The sequence below is a fragment of the Rhinoraja longicauda genome, chromosome 3 (assembly GCF_053455715.1).
Source record: "Rhinoraja longicauda isolate Sanriku21f chromosome 3, sRhiLon1.1, whole genome shotgun sequence".
Taxonomy (NCBI): Eukaryota; Metazoa; Chordata; class Chondrichthyes; order Rajiformes; family Arhynchobatidae; genus Rhinoraja; species Rhinoraja longicauda.
The window spans coordinates 29,294,106-29,315,653 of NC_135955.1; the positions used below are offsets into that span (position 1 = coordinate 29,294,106).

At 43.5% G+C, this 21,548-nt stretch overlaps 2 protein-coding genes across 11 annotated transcripts in view; both read right to left on the reverse strand.

The window, feature by feature from the left end:
• fam189a2 (family with sequence similarity 189 member A2) overlaps nt 1-9,243 on the reverse strand; it is a 66,644-nt gene extending 57,401 nt beyond the window's left edge. For 3 of the 4 annotated variants that reach the window (XM_078395429.1, XM_078395431.1, XM_078395422.1), the window contains exon 1: nt 8,576-9,240. In XM_078395429.1, the coding sequence (XP_078251555.1) occupies nt 8,576-8,857 (282 nt within the window). In that variant the 5' untranslated portion in view covers nt 8,858-9,240. Of the gene's footprint in view, nt 1-8,575 lie in introns of all 4 variants that reach the window. The other variant, XM_078395425.1, reaches the window with a different exon arrangement.
• Nucleotides 9,244-15,231: 5,988 nt separating this feature from the next.
• tjp2a (tight junction protein 2a (zona occludens 2)) overlaps nt 15,232-21,548 on the reverse strand; it is a 110,912-nt gene continuing 104,595 nt past the window's right edge. For all 7 annotated transcript variants that reach the window (XM_078395362.1, XM_078395380.1, XM_078395358.1 and 4 more), the window contains 2 exons: nt 20,473-20,552; nt 15,232-16,056 (listed from right to left, as the gene is read on the reverse strand). In XM_078395362.1, the coding sequence (XP_078251488.1) occupies nt 15,873-16,056; nt 20,473-20,552 (264 nt within the window). In that variant the 3' untranslated portion in view covers nt 15,232-15,872. The remainder of the gene's footprint in view (nt 16,057-20,472; nt 20,553-21,548) is intronic.

The window sequence follows — 21,548 nt, forward strand, 5'->3', positions numbered from 1 at the left end:
GTAAAAATTGCCCCCCCATGTGTAGGGAATGGATGCGAAAGTGGACTAACGTAGAACTAGTGTGAATGGGTGATCAGTGGTTGGAATGTTCTCAGTGGGCCGAAGGGCCTGTTTCCATGCTATATCTTGAAACTAAAAGGGTTCCTTCAGACTTCAGCTGCCCTTCTACATGGAAGCTATGGTGGCATGATGATTTGCTGTTGCTCTGCTAACCCAACGGTCGGCATTGATGATCTGAGGGCACGAGTTCAATTCCCCATCAGGACAGCTGGGAACATAAATTCTAATTAAATAAACCAATCTTATTTTAAATTCAGCGTTAGTAGTGATGACTCTATCTGGTCCATTGACATCCTGTAGGAGAGGGATCTGGCATATGGACCTGAATTCAAGTCCTGAGCAAAGTGGTGAATTTGGCCACCACCTGATTCTTTGTGAAGGAACTTCACCAATACCTTCACAAGGCAGATGGAGCTAGTTTTACCCGTAGCCCATGAATGAAAAATCAAGAAAACAATTGTTAATCTGGATTTGGGAGCAAAAAGGAAATCACATCCAGCTTTGAGTAAGATCAGGTGTTCACGGGGATACCTTCTCCAATCTTGCACATGGGGCTGTTGGAGACTTCAGTTGATAAAATGTCAACAACCCTACTTGCAGCTTCTCAATCTTCCACTCCCAGAAGGTGAGGGTCCTCGGTGAGAATAGAAAAATCCGCAAACTGCTTCCTCCTAAGGGCCAGCATTGAATGCAATAACTGCAATTACATATTGCAAATAACTGCAAATAAATGCAATGACATCTATCTCTACACCTCCTCCCTCACGTCTATCAGGAACCCCAGCAGCCCTTCCAGATGAAACAAAGGTTCATGTGCATCTCTTCCAACCTGGTCTACTGCATTTGTTTTTCCTGTTGTGGCATCACATACATCAGCAATGCCAAGTGTAGACTAGGCAACTGTTTTGCTGAATACTTGTGCTCCCTCTGCCAAGGCCTGCTGGATCTCCCGGATGCTAACCATTTTGATTCCTCTTCTCATTCCAAAAATGACTTTTCGGTCCCCGGCCTCTGCCATTGGCAGAGTGAGGTCAAACGCAAACTGGAGGAACAGCACCTCATATCCCACTCAGGTGGCTTGCAACTTAATGGCATGAACATTGCGATACCAGGAACTGCAGACTTCTCCAATTTCCAAGTAATAGCTCCCTATCCTCCCTCTCTTTTCCCTAACCTTCCCCCATCCGTGTGGAATACATTTTTCTCCCACTATTTCCCACAACCCGTCAACCTGCTCCTTTCCTCTCCTCTGTACGCTCATCTCACATCCTCGACTCCCAGATTTTCCAGTTTAGTATATCCCCTTGTTATCACCCCCTCTTTCCCCTCCTCCCTATTCCCTTCCACCCATATCCCTGCATTCACCTTTACACTTCACTCCCCTTCCTTCCTTATCTGACACCCCTGTCTCCTTTTCACCTTTAGCCTCTGACATTATCTGCACCTATCTGCCAATCACCCCCCATCACCTGTATCCACATCACTTGCTAGGCTTTTCCCTATCCCCACCTCTCTTTTCCAGGAAAAAGGTCCTGATCCAAAACATTGTCTGTCCATTCCCTCCAGCTAACAATGGCCTGTTTCTTTCATCGTCTTTACTTTTTTGCATATCTTTCATTCATTGTTCTTTATCTCATAGAAACATAGAAAATAGGTGCAGGAGGAGGCCATTTGGCCCTTTGAGCCAGCACCGCCATTCATTGTGATCATGGCTGAACATCTACAATCAGTAACCCATTCCTGCCTTCTCCCCGTATCCCTTGATTCCACTAGCCCCTAGAGCTCTATCCAACTCTCTCTAAAATTCATCCAGAGAATTGGCCTCCACTGCCTTCTGTGGCAGAGAATTCCACAAATTCACAACTCTCTGGGTGAAAAAATCTCTCGTTTCCCTTTCCCGTGACTTTCAGTCTGAAGAAGGGTCTCGACCCGAAACGTCACTGATTCCTTCTCTCTCGAGATGCTGCCTGTCCCACCAGCTTATGGTGTCTACCCTCCATAGATGCTGCCTGACTTGCTGAGTTTCTCTGGCCTTTTGTTTCTTACAATTGCTTCCCAGATTGGCTGTGCGGTGATAAATCGGACATTTGAATCTGCCAGGCCTTTCATATCACAGTTTTTGTTTAGTTTAGTTTAGGGATACAGCACAGAAACAGGCCCTTCGGCCCACACCGACCAGCGATCCTTGCACATTAACGCTATCCTACACACACTAGGGACAATTTTTTTAAAACATTTTATACCAAGCCAATTAACTTACAAACCTGTACATTTTTGGAGTGTGGGAGGAAACCGAAAATCTCAGAGAAAACCCACGCAGGTCATGAGGAACCATAATGGAACTATGAGCTCCATTGCCCAAGTGAGTTTCATAAACTCATGTTCAAATACAGAGGATGTCATTAAACTGGAAAGGGTGCAAAAAATAATAATTTACAAGAATGTTATCGAGTCGAGAGGGTTGGAGTCATAAGGAGGGACTGTATAGGCTTGGACCTTTTCCCCCTGGAGACTAGGAGATGACATTATAGAGGTTTATAAAATAATGAGAGACTGAGAAAATATCAATAGTCTTCGGCTTTTCCTCAGGCTAGGGAAATCTAACCCTAGCAAGCATAGATTAAAGATGAGAGAGGAAAGATGTAAAAGGAACTCAAGAGACAACTTTTTCACACAGAGGCAGGTGTATGTATGGAATAAACAGCGAGAGGAAGTGGTAGAGCCAGGTACGTTTACAACATTTAAAAGACATTGGGACAGGTACCTGGACAGGAAAGGTTAATGGAGTTGATGATCCAAGCTTCAGTAAGTGGGACTAACTCGGTTAGACAATTTGGTTGGCACAAACGAGTTGGACCAAAGGGTATTTTTACCATGCTATAGCTCTGTGACTACCCTTGGAGATTACATCATCAGCATTTGAACCAAGCAATCATTGCATGGCACTCCCACAATCTCTGAAACTGCCTGGATGAGACAAACCTGCCTGCCAGAATCTGGTGCTGTCACAAAGCCAATTCTCTCTCCAAATGAAGACATGTTTACCTTGCTGTGACTCTCCCACTCCTGTTCCATGAACAAACAACCTCTTCATCCCCTCCCTTTACTCCAGCAGCTCTCAGTGGTGCCGTACATCAGCAAAATCCTACTCACTGACTTGATATATGTTTCATTCTTATCTCATCTTTTCTGCTTGTGGTTTTAAATAAAAGATAAAATAAAAATTGTAAAAGGTAATGAACTAATAATTGGCAATGCCTCTCCCACGCAACCCAACCAAACCATTTGTATGTTGGCCTCAAAAGGACAAACTTAATTTGGAGGGACAGTTGTAATAAAAAACAAGACAACCTGCACGTGTACAGATGCAAGAGTCTCCACCTCACAATGTGTCCTACACCCTGCCTTCAAGCAAAGGGGAGAGACCTTGAAACCTCAGAACATGTCAGGAACTGCCAAGACAGTGGAATGAAAACATTTAACCAAACATGTAATGTACATTCAATTAACCCACCTTGAAGAAACATGCACAAGGATATAATTGGACTATGCATTTCAAGAGCTATACTTATCTGGAACTTTTAAGCCAATAATTAATTAATGTAGAAAAGAAACAGGCATTTCAGCCCACTTGGTCTACCTGGTATTTATGCTCTACTTCAGCCTCTGCCCACTTCATATCCTTAATCATAGAGTCATACAGTGTGAAAATAGGCCCTTCGGCCCAACATGCCCATACCTACCAACATTGCCAATCTGCACTAGTCCCACTTGCCTGTGTTTGGCCCAAATCCCTCCAAATCTATCCTATCCGTGTACTTGTCTAAAGGTTTCTTAAATGTTGCGATAGTACCTGCCATTACTAGCTCCTCCAGCAGCTTGTTCCATACACCCACCACTCCCTGTGCAAAAAACGTTACCCCTCAGTTTCCTATTAAATCTTTCCTCCCCCTCACATTAAATCTATGCCCTCTGGTTCTCGATTCCCCAATTCTGGGCAAAAGGCTGTGGATTTGCTTGATCTATTCCTCTCGTGATTTTCCACACCTATCCTACCACCTTTTTAAGTAACATTGGCATGAACACTTTTGAATGCTTTATATGACAAGGTCGATGTACAAATGCCAGCTGCTGTTGTCCGTGCATCTACATTTACTCCAACTGAAAGCCCAGGAGGAGGTGGTGGTGGTGGTGGTGTGACCTTCTCCCCAATGTGATTGAAACAACATCCACACTAAAATCGAGAAACAGAGTTGCCTGGAAGTTCCAGCGTGACATCCACAGGGAATGGGGACACGGCACTGGTGAAGTGGAGCAGCAGCAGTTTGGGTCACTGAATTATCAGGCCTTGGTTGTGAGAATCTATGCGTTGGACATTTTGAGACTCAAACTGTGCGTCCTGGTTTTCTTCCTTCTTTGGCTGGCCACGGGAGAGGGAAAAATCAGAGTTCCGCATTTGCAATGGTGGGGAGGTGGGGGAAGATCTGGAGAGGAGATGGTTGGGAAAGACAGTTTTGTATCGGAAGGTGCAGGAGATCAGTGTTAGAGGTGGGGATCAAGGTGCCGGGGTAAAAGGAGAGTGGATAGTAATAAGAGCAAAGGGAGGATACATTGTAACACTGGTTGGGGAGCAGTTAGGGAGGGGTGTGGGCAGCAGATTGCGAGCATTGCGGGGTCATAGAGTAATACAGCAAAGGAATGGTCCATTCAGCCCATTGCATCCATACTGACCTTTTTTCCCACTACACAAATCCCATTTGTCTGTATCAGGACTGTATCCTTAACGTCGCGAAGTTAGTTAAAGTAGCACCTTCCACTGGAAGTGCCAACTTTCAATTGAGACATGAACCCATGTCCCCATCTTTCTGCTTGACCATGAACAATCAGCATGCCACCAGTAACAACCGCCATGATACCCAAGCCCATTGTATACACTGGAATTTAGAAGGATGAGAGGGGATCTTATCGAAACGTATAAGATTATTAAGGGGTTGGACACATTCGAGGCAGGAAACATGTTCCCAATGTTGGGGGAGTCCAGAACAAGGGGCCACAGTTTAAGAATAAGGGGTAGGCCATTTAGAACTGAGATGAGGAAAAACTTTTTCAGTCAGAGTTGTGAATCTGTGGAATTCTCTGCCTCAGAAGGCAGTGGAGGCCAATTCTCTGAATGCATTCAAGAGAAAGCTAGATAGAGCTCTTAAGGATAGTGGAGTCGGGGGTATGGGGAGAAGGCAGGAACGGGGTACTGATTGAGAATGATCAGCCATGATCACATTGAATGGCGGTGCTGGCTCGAAGGGCCGAATGGCCTCCTCCTGCACCTATTGTCTATTGTCTACCCAATTCCAACATGGAAGGAGGTGCTTTAGCATGATATGGGTCTCTCTCTTATGTCACTTCAACTTATTCCATGAGTGTGTCCCAATGCCCAGTCAGTTTGCAGTTCCCCCCAAGCTCTATTCTAACCAAGGCCAATGTTATGAGCAGTTTGACAACACAGGTTAACCTTCTACTTCCAGCCATTTCTTACAAAGGAGTGCTGCATCATCTTGCCTTTCTCTGTCTGTGGACTGATCCTGATCTTGGGATGTTAGACATTGGACCAGTTGCAGTTTAGGGGGGCAGCATCCTTGTCTCAGAGCTAAAAAGGCTATGGGTTGAAGTCCTGCTCCAGATATTCATGGATGGAATTCCAACTGAGATTCCTAACCGATACTGAGGGAGTGCTGTGTGCTTGGAGGTGCAGTTTTCTTTCAGACTGGGCAAAGCCCTGCCCTTTCTCACAGGCAGGTGTGAAAGATCACATGGCACTATTTTAGTGAGTCGTAGAGTCACACAAGCATGGGGTCAGGCCATTTGGCCCACCATGTCCTAACTGACAGGTAGATTCCCATCCATATTAAATCCATCTTCCAGCACTTGCCCCTTAACCGATGCCCAGGCAATTCAAGTGTTCTCCCACACACTTAAATGTTGACAGTGTTTGCTTCTACCAATCTCACATGTAGTGTATTCCAGGTACTTGCCACTCTTGCAGTGATAAAGTTCCCCCGTCAGATCCTCTCTAAATCTCCTATGTCTTCTAGTTTTATCTACAACTGATTAGGGCAAAATAATCCTGCAATCTCCCCATCCTTATCCATCAAAATTTCATTCAGTCATGTCCCCTCTCACCTCCTTAGCTCCAGGGATAAAGGTTCCATTTCTTTTCAAGATGAAGCAGGGGCTGGTTTGCAGAGGATGGCATGGCCTGATAGTGTTCCCTCCCCCAATGTTATTAAAACTGATACTCTGCGGATAATAGCACTTCTGTTTATGTGTGAACTTCCTGTATCTACACGAACGCAGTAAATCACTTTGTAAGTTATTCCATCGTTTTAAAGTAATTTTTGAGCTATTGTAAAAGTTACTATTCTAAATGTTACTATTTCCTTCTGGGTGCGCTATTATATTTCAAGAATTTTTATTTTAAAGCTAGAAACACCCCCACAAATTATCCTAATCCTTTTGTTGTGGAATACTGCAGATATAATGCCTTCCCTTTCACTTTCTGAAATTGTTCAGTCGCTCACAGACCACACACATGCACTCATAATCATCTCCATCACAAAGCCCATTGCTACCTTTCCTCAGCCATTTTGAAACCTTCATCCATGCATTTGTAACCTCCAAACCTCACTATTCTAACACTCCCTGACGAGCCTCCCTCTTTAGATTCTCTGGTAAACTTAAGGCCATCCAAACTTTTGCTGTCCATGTCCTAACTTGGACTTCTCTCCGTGCCAGACTAACAATTACTTCTTGTTAAGCAATGCCAAGTTTAAAATTCTACCCAATGTATTCCTATTAAAGCTTTGTTCCTCTCCATTTCTAGGGGGTTTTCCAACCCAAAAGTCTCCAGAATCCAATTGCTCCTACAGTCTAGTCACTTGACCATTTCAGAACTTATTTGTCCAACCATTAATTCAGCGGCTGAGGGCCAAGTTTGTGTCATACAGCAGAAGGACAGACCCTGTGGCCCAGAGACCACATCAACAGTGGCACAACTAGTAGAGCTGCTGTCTCACTGCCCCAGAGACCCAGGTTTGATCCTGACCTCGGGTGCTGCCTGTGTGGAATTTGCACATTCTCCCTGTGACCGTATGGGTTTCCTCCAGGTGCATTGGTTTCCTCCCATATTCCAAAGATATGTGGGTTTGTAGGTTAATTGGCCTCTGTAAATTGCCCCTAACGTGTAGAGAGTAGATGAGGTGGTTTTTACATAGCCCTAGTGTAAACAGGTGATCGATGTGTGGACACATTGTCCCAAAGGGCCTGTTTCTATGATGTATCTCAAAACCAATCCCAATTAATACTCCCTACATCCCATCAACTTCCCACAGATTCCATTAATTATCATTGCGTACCACAATCAATGATAATGAGTTCAATGGAAGATACAACAGTGCAATGCAGGAACAGGCCCTTTGGCCCACAATGTCTGTGCTGAACATGATGAGAAGATAATATCCTCTGCCTGCACATGATTCATATCCTTCCATTCCTTGTAACCAAATCTATATCCCACACATGTTGATGTGGAGAGGAGGCAGAATAGAAGAACGAGACAATACAAAGAGCTGCGAGGTGAACAGAACTCTCTCTACCTCATAGAGGCAAGGTCTTTTGAAGGAGTCGGATGAGCCAAATAGCCTCTTTCCCACCTTAGCTGACCTGCTGTTAAATTTTTCATTCACGTCTTTGTGAATGCTTGACAATACCAATTCACTCCTGTGCAGCCTCTGCCTCGTCAACCCTGTCTAAACTTGAGATTCAAAACGATCCATGCCCCAACTCACACAGGTTCTACCCACCCCATTGACATATATTGGCTCAATGTTAAGCAACACTGCCATGCAGATATAAGAGACTGCAGATGCTGAAATCCTGTGCAAAGAACAAACTGCTGGATGAACTCTACGGGTCAGGTAGCATCAACGAGGGAAATGGACAGACGATGTTTTGGGTCGGGATCCTTCTTCAGAGTTGATCTGGGAAAAAAAATCTGAAACCCTTCTATTGTCCTCAACTACAATCTCATTCGCTCTACCAATCTCACTAGACAACTCTTGTTCCGACCTCAAACTTCTCCTCAATTTCCATCGCTGTGCTCTAACCTGTGGAATTCCTCCTTAAATCTCCCTCTCCTTTAAGAAGCTGCCTAAACACAACCACTTTAACCAATCGGACTTGCATATTTTCTCTCGGAGTATGTTACTGCATTAAAAGTGGTCTACGAAATCAACTTGTTGTTATGATTCTAATTGATAAAATCTTTAAAAAGAAAAGAGCTGTTTTTTTTTTTTAAATGACAAGAGGGTTAAAACAAAGTAATCACGAAGAATGCACGAACCTTAAATCGAGAAGTTAAACGAAACAGTTTAAGTGCCGCGTATAATCCAGAAATGTGACAAGCCAGAAAGATGCATCAATTAAACTTCCACACCAGTTTTTAAAAAGTTTGCAAACTCACCGAGGAGCCGGCCCAGAAAGGACAGGAGTTCCTGACGTTGGGCGATTCGGTGAGGGAGAGAGCCCCGAAGCTGAGGGAGACGACGGAGAAGCCGAGGGCGATCTGCAGCAGCCCCAGGGCGAAGAGTGAGCGGCCGTACAGCGGGCTTGGTACCGCCTGGCGCCCGGGGATCAAGGGCAGCGCCCCGGGAGCCAAGCGACCCCGGCAGCGCAGTGGGAGCTCCCCGCCGGCCGCTCCAGCCACCACCGGGCAAGGACTGGGCAAGACCACGGGCAGTGACATCCAGCAGCAGGACACAGGCTGGCAGTCTGAGAGAGAGAGAGAGAGAGATCCCTGCAGCTCGGCACAGTCACATACATCAACACCAGCACGGCGCTGCCTGGCTCCAACAATCCCACCCTTGGACGCCTTGTTGGAAAGCTCACCGCCCTCTCTCTCCCTCAGCTCTACCCCCACGCGTCTCCAAGACGGGGGGGGGGGGGGGGTTGGGAGGAGGACGGGTGGTGAGAGAGAGAGAGAGAGAAACAAACTTTTCCTAAACTTTCTCTTCCACACGTCCCCTGAAGTGACTCACTGGAGGAGTTCTAAAATAACCGCAGGCGAGATAGGGATTGCGTTACTAGATCTGGCAGCCGCTCAAACCACGGTGTGTGGAGAAAGAGCCGACAACGGCACAGGGTGGTGGCAGGAAAAGCCGCTCCACACCCGGAGCCCGGGGGTGGCAGAGGCGACGGGCGGGCACAAGCTCCACTGCTATTTCAGACTCCGGCTGCCTTTTCTCACACCTCATGACTAATATTCCTAATATTCATAAACTGATATCCCAACTCCTTTATCTCGCCAACTAATACTGTATGTATGGTCAAATGTTTCAGGGTTCTTTGCGAGATTTGTCACCCAGGGAGCTTTTGGAAAGAATATTTTGATTTTTTAAAAGAGCATTTTGATGCTCAGAAATGTGCCAAAGAGATTGAAAGGAGGGAATTCTTGAGCACAAGTCCGAGGAGAGGGAGGAGATTAACGATGCGCAAGAGGCCAGGATTGAAAGGTCATGGAGGGTTACAGGGCTAGAGGCGATTGTCGAAATAGACGTGTGGGCCATGGAGTGGATTGGGACCAGGGAGGTGGCGAAGAACAATTTTGAGATCAAGACATCTTCAGACCAGGCCCAAGTGCAGGCACTTTAAGCATAGAAGGCAATAGACACCCTGGACCAATTGTACACCAGATTTTGGGGTGAATCCAAGAATTGAGTGGGTGAACATCCTGGAACAGTTGAGTTGAAGGCATGGATGAGGGTTTCTTTCATCCACGCATGGCAGAGGTGCTGGATAGGCAGTCCTGCAGTTCACAATTGTCCCTTGAAGCTTAAGAATTTTGCTGTTTTCAGCATTTAAGAATGTGATTAAACTTCACATTATTCAAGCCACAAGAGATTTAGAAAATGTATCACGGTGAAGTTTTATTACACGGAGTTTTACATATTTGGTCCCTGCTGTATTTATGAGCCTCCTCCCATTCTACCTCATCTTCCCCTTACAGAATCTCCTATTTGGGATCTCCAACAATAATTAAAAGCTGTGAGATAGTGCATTCACACTTCGCTTGGCATATAAAGTATGCAACTGGCGTCATTGCTGTTATGGAGCAACTTTGTGAACAGTGAGACCCAACAACTTGCATTTCAGTAACTATTTTTATGATGTGAATGGATGGAGAAACATTGGATGCAGAGGGAGGTGGGGGTGGGGGGGAGGGGATCGCTCAGCTTTTTTTTTCATTTTCATGCAATCATTTACTATCACCTGAATGGATCTTGGTTTAATGCCTCATCTAAAATTAAGTAGAACAATAACTACCAAATGATTCCAGGCAGTGGTAATCTGTTGGGATTACGGCAGTTGTTCAAAGGAAACGGGGAATACACACAATGGCCATTCAGCCCATTCTGCCACTCACTGTTGAGTCCCCAGCGTCCCATTTCCCCATTGCCCTGCAAATTTCTCCTTGAAATATTCCCCTAATTTCCTTTTGACAGAACCTGCTTAATCTGCTCCCAGGTCACAAATTACGATGCAAAAATAATCTACATTTCCCACGCAAATTCTTTTACAAACTCACTTTAAATCTGTGTTTTCTGCATTCAAGTCTTCATGCTACTGGAAATGATAACAGATTACTTACTTAATGAAACCCATCAGTGATTTGACGACCGCTTGCAGTATGCACTTCACCTTCTCTTCCCCGAAGCAGCCTTCTCTTCCCATACGCCTCCATTTTTTCCACATACCCAAATTTCCTCAAACGTAGAACGATTTGAGTAAAACACAACTGTAACCTCCCCTCATATTTGATCGCCATTGCAAGGTACAATACTCAAGATTAAACCAAATTCTCAAGCTATGATTGAACAATGTTTATGAAGGTCAGTAGAGCTTTACATTTTATTAGGCTCCTCTACTGAGGAACCAAGACTCACTCCACTATGGTGGTCTAGTAGCCTTCTGAAAGAGTTTTACTATTTTCAAAGATTTATGCATCTTTGATCAGTACAAGAGTACTGTGAAGCCCACTTATGAGCAATGTGGAGAGTCATGTGCATACATTTTAAAAATTTTGTACTCTTTCATTATGCAAATTAATTTTACCAGGGTGCCAATCCTGAACTTTGATATTACTCACCTCTCACATTTCTCAATTGCATACTATACCTTGTCTACCCAAGTCCAGACGAAATATTAAAAAGGCAATGACTCTTATATTGAGCCTTGAAGTAGTCTTGCCTAGCATGGGTAAAATACTAATCCATCAGCTTCGTGCCATATCTGAGGCCTTGACCTTCAAACATTCTTTTCTTCAATAAACCAAAGCAAATCCAATCAACCAAAGGTTGTACTGGCACATGAAGGCAAAGGGCAATTTCACCATCAATGTTCACCTTCGCAGAGAAACTGCTCCCAAGACATGGAAAATGGTCCATGTTTTCCAGGGATTTCACAGTGATCCTTTTGTCAGATGGCAGTCCTGTTCAACGACAGGTTGCAGAAGATGTTGAGAGCAAGGGTTATCCTCTCGTACATATTAGTGAATGAGTTGTCTTGAAGCTCTGCCTTTGAATGTACTTCAATGCAAAGAATGTCTGCTTGCTTTAGCTCGACAAATCCACCATCATATTGTCCACACCTCAAGAACTCTTGGATTTGTAATCGTGAACATCTTAAAAAGAGACAAGGGAATATATCTGTGGAGGAAAAAATCTCACTGTTGTCTTTCACTACAAAATCACTGCCTAGGTCCTTTAGAACAAACTCATCCCAGAAACTGAAGAGCCATTTCCAAATAAGTGTGTATTCCACCTATCCAGAAGCCTGTCAGACGTGATCTTTACTGCATGGCTACAGCAAGTAAAAGACAGGGCACAACACCAACTTTCTCAACCTCACTAAAGCCTTTTGACTCCATTAGTAGAGATTGTAGTCCAGCCTCCTTAGAGATCTTCTGTTTTGATGGCCACAATACCACTGTGACCAGACTCCTCTGTAGTTACAACAGAAGATGATCACGATTGTAATCATCCCAGGGTTCCTCTGGTCTGGACCTCTTCCTCCTAATGTGGATGATGAGATCATGACTAATCCTGATACATGAGCTGTATTGTGGAGACATTACTTGCATTTGCACACTTATGTAGGCAGGCCTCCCCACAGAAATACATCTCTTCCTTGTGTTTGCACCACAATACCACACAAGGCACAATACCAACTAAAGGGCCTATAACGGAGCCAATCCCAGTTAAGACCATTATCAAAACAAGGCTGTGTCATTACACCAAAGACTTGAATCCATTATATTGAACCTCACCACCAACAAACTTCCTACAGGAGTGGGATTAATCCTCAGAACCACTGGAAAACTGTAGATACCACCATGAAAGGCTTGGATAGAGTGGATGTGGAGAGGATGTTTCCACTAGTGGGAGAGTCTAGGATGAGAGGTCATAGCCTCAGAATTAAAGGACGTTCCTTTAGGAAGGAGACGAGGAGGAATTTATTTAGTCAGAGGGTACTCCCTGGTCAACTCATCCCTTCCCACCCAAACCACCCTCTCCCCAAGTACTTTCCCCTGCAACCTCCCCCCCTCGACTCTATCCAAGGACCCCGACAGTCTTTTCAGGGGAGGCAGAGGTTCACTTGCACCTCCTCCAACCTCATCTGCTGTATCCGCTGTTCCAGGTGTCAACTCCTGTATATCGGCAAGACCAAGCGCAGGCTCGGCGATCGTTTTGCTGAACACCTCCGCTTAGTCTGCCTTAACCTACCCGATCTCCTGGTTGCTCAGCACTTTAACTCCCCCTCCCATTCCCAATCTGACCTTTCTGTCCTGGGCCTCCTCCATTGTCAGAGTGAGACCCAGCGCAAATTAGAGGAACAGCATCTCATATTTTGCTTGGGTAGCTTACACCCCAGCAGTATGAACATTGACCTTGAACTTCAATTAACCCTTGCTTTCCCTTTCTCTCCAACCCCTCCTTCCCAGTTCTCCCACCAGTCTTACTGCTCCAACTACATTCTCTGTCCCACCCACTACCCTGACATCAGTCTGAAGAAGGGTCGCGACCCAAAACGTCACGCATTCCTCTCCAGAGATGCTGCCTGTCCCGCTGAGTTACTCCAGCATTTTGTGTCTAGCCATGATTGAATGCTGAATTAGACGTGATGGGCCAAATGGCCTATTTCTGCTCCTATCACTTATGACTAAACTCCAGAACGAAGATCACCTGAATCACATAGGTTTCTGTGATGTTTACAGCTGGACCAGAAAGCTGTGGCTTAGATGAATGCTTGAGACAAATCTCAAATTTCTCTACATGCCATGAATATTAAGACAAGTAACAGTTTGAATTATAAATGTCAGCAATGGTGTCCATGAAATGAGTAAGCTAATTGAGTTTTGCACCAATCCCGTATCGTCTTCCATGGAGGAAAATCTGTCTTCCTACCACATCTCATCTACCTGCAACTCCAGACCCAGAGTAACACGGTTGACTCATAAGTCTGCTGAAATGGCTACTTAGTTCAGATGGTCAGGCATGGACGACAAATTTAGAAACACAGAACTGCAGATGCTGATTTTCCCAAAGGTAGACATAAAGTGCTGGAGTAACTCAGCGGGTCAGGCAGCATCTCTGGAGATAAAGGATGGGTGACGTTTCAGGTCCTGAAATGTCACCCATCCTTATCACCCACCCCAGAGATGCTGCCTGACCCACTGAGTTAGTCCAGCACTTTGTGTCTATCTATGGACAATAAATTGTTGGACTTGGATGCAATGCCTACATGCTACAACTGATTAAAATAAAGGCTACTGAATTTATACAAAAGTAATTGTGGCTTTTGATCGATAGTTCTATTTCAGGCATAATGTGGTAGCGAGATAAATAAATTTAAGACAGTCCGAGAATTTGCTTGTGAATATGATACGTTACGATAAATCTTTATTCATCCCCAGAGGGAAATTGGTCTGCCGACAGTCACAACACAAGGTACAGGTTACTGATTGTGGATGATCAGCCATGATCACAATGAAGGGCTGAATGGCCTCCTCCTGCACCTATTTTCTATGTTTCTTTGTTTACACAAAAACTTGAAATTAATAGTGAAAACAAAAGAAAAAAACAAGCGACTGCTGTCTGGCTGCCGTGTGCACAGCACCTTCACCGGAACAAATTAACGAACAAACAAACACAGACTTATCCCCTGAGCAGAGGATTCTATAACTAGAGTGTGCCCCCCCCTCCCCCACACCGGGACCCCCTTTGTTCACCCACCGTCCCTCACAGTGGTCCCCCTACACCAGGTCCCCATCGTTCTTCACAGCGGTCCTCCCCATGCCGGGTCCCCATTGTTCTGAATGGGAATAATCCATGAATACAACTGATATTCATCAAAACCTCGATCTGAACCAGAAATTGGTCAATAAATGGGACACAGGTTGGGTGAAAATATATTTAACAGGAGCGGCAAGTGTTGGAGTGCATTTTAGGGTAATTTAAAATTTACTGTACTCCAGTGTACATTAATTAGTTAAGCATTAAAAAAAACCATCAACTTCTATATCATCGCCCCAGATTCAGACACAACAAACCCATCCCAGTTAGTTGCCTGTTAGAGTTGTTATGCATGTGGTGCTATAGCTGTAACCTAGGAGGGTAAGCTACATGAGAGCACTGTAGGTTCCACTTCAACTCACACACCACCCTGATTACAAATGTTTCAATGTTTTGCTGTTTATTCATCATTGCAGGCTCTAAATCCAGGAACTTACTGCCCAAGGGCACCTTCACCAGAAAGAGCGTCCCCCTACCATCTTTTCAGCGGTATGTGCAAGATTAGCAATAAACACTGGCCATGCCGGTGACACCATCTTATAAAATTGTACACATATTAAAATAATGGATTTTTTTTGCTAACTGATGATTCCAATATATTGCTCAAAAGATTGTGAAAATTCACTGTTGCATTTCCTTTCCTTGACTAAACTTAGAGAGCATTTCAGTGACTATGAAATGTTGGGAGATTCCAATAACTTGAAGGGCACTCCAGAAAAACAAATCTTTTATCATGAACATTTTAAAAAAGCATAAAAAGACTAAGTAGTTCTTCAAAAGCTCCCCAAATTTTTTACTGCATCTTGGTAACCATGGCACTTAAATACATTATGTTTTATTTGATCAACATAAAACCAACACCATCCTGACAGGTTAGAAAAAAAAAAGCATTTTGGGTACAAGACACGCTCTTGCACACATCACTTACAAATGCAGTACAAAATTAGGAACTCTTTCATCTGGTCCCATAAAGAACTTTACATCAGAGTGGTTTATCGATTAACAATATAACTCAACTTCAAACCAAGTTCAGTGTCATCACCTTCACCAATTATAGAATTTTATCCAAAAGCAAGCATTTTGTCCAAGAAATAAAAACACAAGGCACTTTTGTGATCCTGTGCAGAACCTTCAGTTATAAAGGAGGCCTGCCCAATTATTTTACTGCAATTTGTTCTTGAATTGTAAATTATGTAAAATAACTTTGTGAAAACTAGAGTAAAAGGCAGTTAGAACAGCATTTGCAAAAGGTATACATGTCCTATCAGAATAAAAATACTATTGCTGGCAGCATCAGCAAGTCAATCAGTAACTGAAGGTTCAGGGGGTCAATGGGACAGCAGTCCATTTCCAGCAAGGCTTTTGTTTGTTTTTCCTCTTTTTAAAATCACGGTTACAAGGTATCCCCTTCTACAGTTCGGTGTCCCTATATTTGGTGGGCTGAGACCCGTGATTGCCATAGTAACCACGCTTCGAGTGGTCAGCTAGTTGCCTGCGATACTGCTCCTCCTCTTCATCCTCCACTTCTGCTCTGTAGCCCATTCCACTGGGGTCCAGATAGGATTGTGATGAAGGCATCTGGGGCTCAGGTTGCCTAGCATTTAGAAAATTAAAAATAGTCAATGTTGTTAAAGTGTGTTAAAAAAAAAACAGGCAATTAAAAAGTCGTGAATAATGCATTTTGAATTAATTTGGGAAAACTAAAACAGTTTTCAACAAATGAAAGGTGCCTGCGCACATTATTTTCTACAATGATTTTCCAACAATGGTCCTATTCTTTCCCCATCATTTACTCACTTTTAAGTTTACCAGTTCCTATTCCAGGAGGGATCATATTTAAGTCAAAATCTCTGGTTTTGAGTATACATGTTAAATTATTGCAAACCATTCTCTCAAACGTGGAGGGTACAATGTGTGTGGATATCACACCCATTAAAAAAAGATATTTATGTACTGGTAACAAAAGACTATCTGGAACATAATCTTGCCCAACATTGTGGCTAGAGAACTGATAAGACATTGCCTCCCTCCTATTCCTCACGACCGCATTATTCTCTGGGAGTGATTGAACTTTGATGTCCTGAATCTAAGCATAATATATTGCTCGCTGCCCCCTAAGAAGATAAGTTTATAATTGATCCATGCCCAAAGCTATTGGAGTAGCTATTAGCATTCTTAGAGAAAACTCAAGGGGTAGACCTTCCAATAGGCTAGTTTCCCGCCATTCTGTAATTACTCATGACTGCAATACGTAACATTCCCTGACTCCTACTTTTCCTTGTCAAACCCCCCAAAGGAGTTCAGCAGTCACCGAGTGGGTTCACAGTATGGCACACTTATCATTGACATGCACTGATGGCTTAGTGACAAGTTTTTAGGCGTACTGCAACCAGGCTTAAAGGTGCCTTGCCATTCCTAATTGTGTGCAGTTATTGCGAGTCCGTTAGTAGTTTTAACCCATGGAAGGAAGCAGGGGGTGATGGTGGAAGGTTGCTTCTCGGACTGGAGGCCTGTGACTAGTGGTGTGCCTCAGGGTTCAGTGTTGGGCCCGTTACTGTTTGTCATCTACATCAATGATTTGGATGAGAACATACAGGGCAAGATTAGCAAGTTTGCAAAAATGAGTCGTTTTGCAGATAGTGAAGATGGTTGTGAACGATTGTAGCAGGATCTGGATCGATTGGCCAGGTGGGCAGAGGAATGGTTGATGAAATTTAATATAGAGAAGTGTGTGGTGTTGCATTTTGGGACGTCGAACAAGGGCAGGACCTACACAGTAAATGGTAGGCCTCTGGGTAGTGTTATAGAGCAGAGGGATCCAGGAGTACAGGTGCATGGTTCCTTGAAGGTCGAGGCGCAGGTAGATAAGGTGGTCAAAAAGGTTTTTGGCACTTTGGCCTTCATCAGTCGGAGTATTGAATATAGAAGTTGGGAGGTCATGTTGCAGTTGTGTTAGACGATGGTGAAACCGCATTTAGAATATTGTGTTCAGTTCTGGGCACCATGTATAGGAAAGATATTGTCAAGCTTGAAAGGGTTCAGAAAAGATTTACGAGGATGTTGCCAGGACTAGAGGGTGTGAGCTATAGGGAGACGTTAAGTAGGCTGGGTCTCTATTCCATGGAGCACAGGAGGATGGGGGGTGATCTTATAGAGGTGTACAAAATCATGAGGGGAATAGATCGGGTTGATGCACAGAGCCTCTTGCCCAGAGTAGGGGAATTAAGGACCAGAGGACATAGGTTCAAGGTGAAAGGGAAAAGATTTAATAGGAATCCAAGGGGTAACTTTTTCACACAAATGGAACAAGCTGCCAGAAGAAGTAGTTGAGGCTGGGACTATAACATCTTTTAAGAAACAGTTAGACAGGTACATGGTAGGACAGGTTTGGAAGGATATGGACCAAGAGCAGGCAAGTGGGACTAGTGTAGCTTGGACATTGTTGGCTAGTGTGGGCAAGTTGGGCTGAAGGGCCTATTTCCACACTGTATCACTGACTCTATTTCAAATATGACCCATAATGGTGTATCAACCAGAAAAAAACCCAAAGTATACAAGCAGATCAAACCTTGGTAGTATAAGATATCTTCTCTGATAAGTCACAACTTTTCAAAAATATTGTATTTTTTATTGCCCTTGAGCAAGTTTTGTTGCATGAAGTGCACGAAAATGAATATATGCTCAAACATGCTCCGAAGTAAACCAGATCAACAATGAATGGTCCCTACCCACGCAAGGATAAAAGAGTTTCCCCCAATTTACATTTCCCTTCAGGGAGGCAAAATATAGTCAATAATGCTGGGATTGCTAGACTCAAAGTAAAAACAAATTGATCTCGAAGGCCCTCAGTCATTTCCTCATCATTTGAATATTGCTGATGTGTGAGTGCATCATTTCACTAGCTTTGTATAAAATATATTCTCAATAATTCTGTCATGCGCATGATTCTGTGGGGGTAATTCTGTTGAACTTTAGTAAGGGAAGAAGGAGCTCTCAAGGAATGTGTATCAAGGGTCCTGGCTTTTGCTTCCTACATAGTCCATGTATTGTCTGCCATTCAGACTGGCAATTTGGCCAGCTGAGAAACAGGGCTATAAATATTTTCCTATTTTGTTGTGATGTTCAATTGGGCTCGAGTCATGACCAGCTAGTCTTCACTGCTCCCTCAATTGTGCTATCTGTTCAGGAATTACCAATGACGGGGTGCAGGATAACCTAGTGGGGGAACATAATTTTAAAAAACACTTGATAGGATGAGAAGAGCTGAACAGTGCACTTTTTATGCATCACCACAGAAGAGTTGGGCCAAATGACCTGCAATATTAAGTCAAAATTAGTTGTACGAGTGAACAAATACTATATTCAAGCTTCAGGCAAAATCTTACATGACATCATTTAACATGAACTTGTGACTTTCAAATGTGCCACTAGATGGAGTGCCCTGCAAAGAGAGGTAGATTGCACATGCAAGAAAGCAAACATCCAGGAATGCAAGCAAGTAAAAATACATGTTGCAGCAAACCAAAATGGAAGCGAAAGACCTCAGACCCTTCTAACTGAGGTGATAAATCAACACACAAAGCAGGACGATATTCAATTATTGTGACTTGCCACTCAAACAGGAACTAGGAGGAAGTGCAACAAAAAAAACTTTTGCACAATCCGCAGGCATTGCCACTTTCATTTCACTGCACATCGTGTACGTGTATGTGACAAATAAACTTGACTTGACTTGAACAATCAAGATTCTAGTAACATGATATGTTTCTGCCGCTCAGATGACAGGAACAGATTCTGTTTTTTGGAACACTGGTTCTGCCATTCTGGATCATTGCAGTTCTGTATCTCAACTCAACTATCCACCTGCGAATAACATTGCCAGCTACCTTGCTTAACAACAGCCCATCGACTGTTTAATTCAGACAAAATTAGGTGTTATATTTTAGGAAGTCAAACCAGGGCAGAACCTTCACAGTGAACCGAAGGCCCTTGGGGAGTGTTCTAGAGCAGAGACTGAAGGGGCCCAACCCAAAACTTCATCTCTCTATTTCCCTTCACAGATGCTGCCCCACACACTATTCTTCTCACATTTTGCTTTTGCTCCAAACCAACCATCTCTCCTCATCCAAGGAATCAGTCCAATGAGCCTTGACTGCACTCCTGATTTGGAAGTACATCCTCTCAAGTAAACTACGCACAATGCTCCAGGTGTGATACCATCAATGTTCCGTAGAACTGTAGCAAAAGTTTATTACTCCAATATCAAAACCTCTTGCTATCTAAACTACATTTATCATTTTCTACCAGAGGAACCAGTTCGTCTATCTACCATGCTGAACCCTTTTCACGATTTTAAACACAATCTTCTTTTTTTTCTCCAAATGAAGCACTTGTATTAATGACAATGAGAGGTTAGATGGACAGAATCCACATCCCAAGGTTGAATTGTGTGGGTGGTGGGTGAGAAGAAAGATGTCCCCTTTATCTGAAATTTTCAAACCAGGCCAGTCTGCCTGGCATGAGGTTTGGAAATACTTAGTTTTAGTTTTGAGTTTTAGAGATACGGCATGGAAACAGGCCCTTCAGTCCACCAGATCCGCACCGACCAATGATCACATGTACACTAGTTCTATGTTATCCCAGTTTCACACGCTACAAACTAGGGACAATTTACAGAAGTCAATAACCTACAAACTTGCGCATCTTTGGAATCTTTGGACAGCACCCATAGTTAGGATCGAACCCGGGTCTCTAGTGTTGTAAGGCAGCAACTCTACTGCTGTGCCACGGTACCTTACACTAACAGATGTGGATTGTAACCCTCTTCCATAAAAAGTCAAAGACCAGAAAATCAATTGGAAACAGCAAAACAAAGATTTTATGGACAAAAGACAGTTGGACCCAAGTAAGGGACATTGTATTATATTACAGAACCACATAATCTGATTGAAGGGCACACTGACTCAAAGGGTGAAATTTGAAGAGTAAATTATTGATGGGACATGCTTACCTGTGTGACTGGGGCTGTTCCCCCTTAGGTAGTTTTATAGGAAGTGCGTAGATATCCGGGTTTTTTTGTGCTATTTCCAGCTGCAAAGAGAACAGATGGCATTAAACTCAGATCAATAGAACTGTGTAAATTACACCAGTGGACAGATGGATATAGATGGATATAGATTTTATTTATATATATATGTGAACACTTTCTCCTCAATCAATAACGCAAATGATTTTTTTTTTAAATACCACTAAAATCCAATTCAACTAAAGCTCAAATTCTTACTTGCCAGGACTGTAAACATAAAATGTTGCCCTTTTTATAGTATGAATCTTGCACCATTCTGCACATATCTATTTTTGCATTTATTACTTAGTTCAGTTTAGAGATACAGCATGGAAAAAGGCCCTTCAGCCCACCAAATCAGCACTGACCAGCCGTAAACTAGTTCTATCCTACAAACTAGGGACAAATTAGAGAAGCCCATTAAATTGCAACCCTGCATGTCTTTGGAATGTGGGAGGAAACCAGAGAAAACCCAGGTGGTCACAGGGAAAAATCACAAACAACATCCATAGTCAGGATCGAACCCGGGCCTCTGGCGCTGTAAAGTGGCAATTCCACCGCTGCACTTTACAGTATGTACACTGTTTAATCTGTGAGCTTCATGCAAATAAGAAATTTCATTATACCCTGGTGTATATGCCACTAAATGAATCTATAATTTGTACAGCACATTCAGCCGACTATGATTGTGCTAACTCTTTTTAAAGTGCTATTCAATTGGTCACAATGCACCATCACTTCCCTGTTCTTGCCTCTTGGGTCAACCACACTGCCATTTTTGGCAACGGCCCATATAAAGCTACATCAAGCAAATTCTGTTCACTCCCTGCACTTTTGCCAATTATCTCAAACCAGGCTACTCTGTTGTCCAACTTCTTGCCTCCAAAATGAGTTTCAACTTTTTTTTCCTCATCAAGACACAAAGCATTTAAACATCTTGCAAAATTTCCCATGAGAACAATTTAAACCTGTTCCATAACCAAACCCCCTCAACCCAGTGCTGCATGGAGATTTTTCTTCTC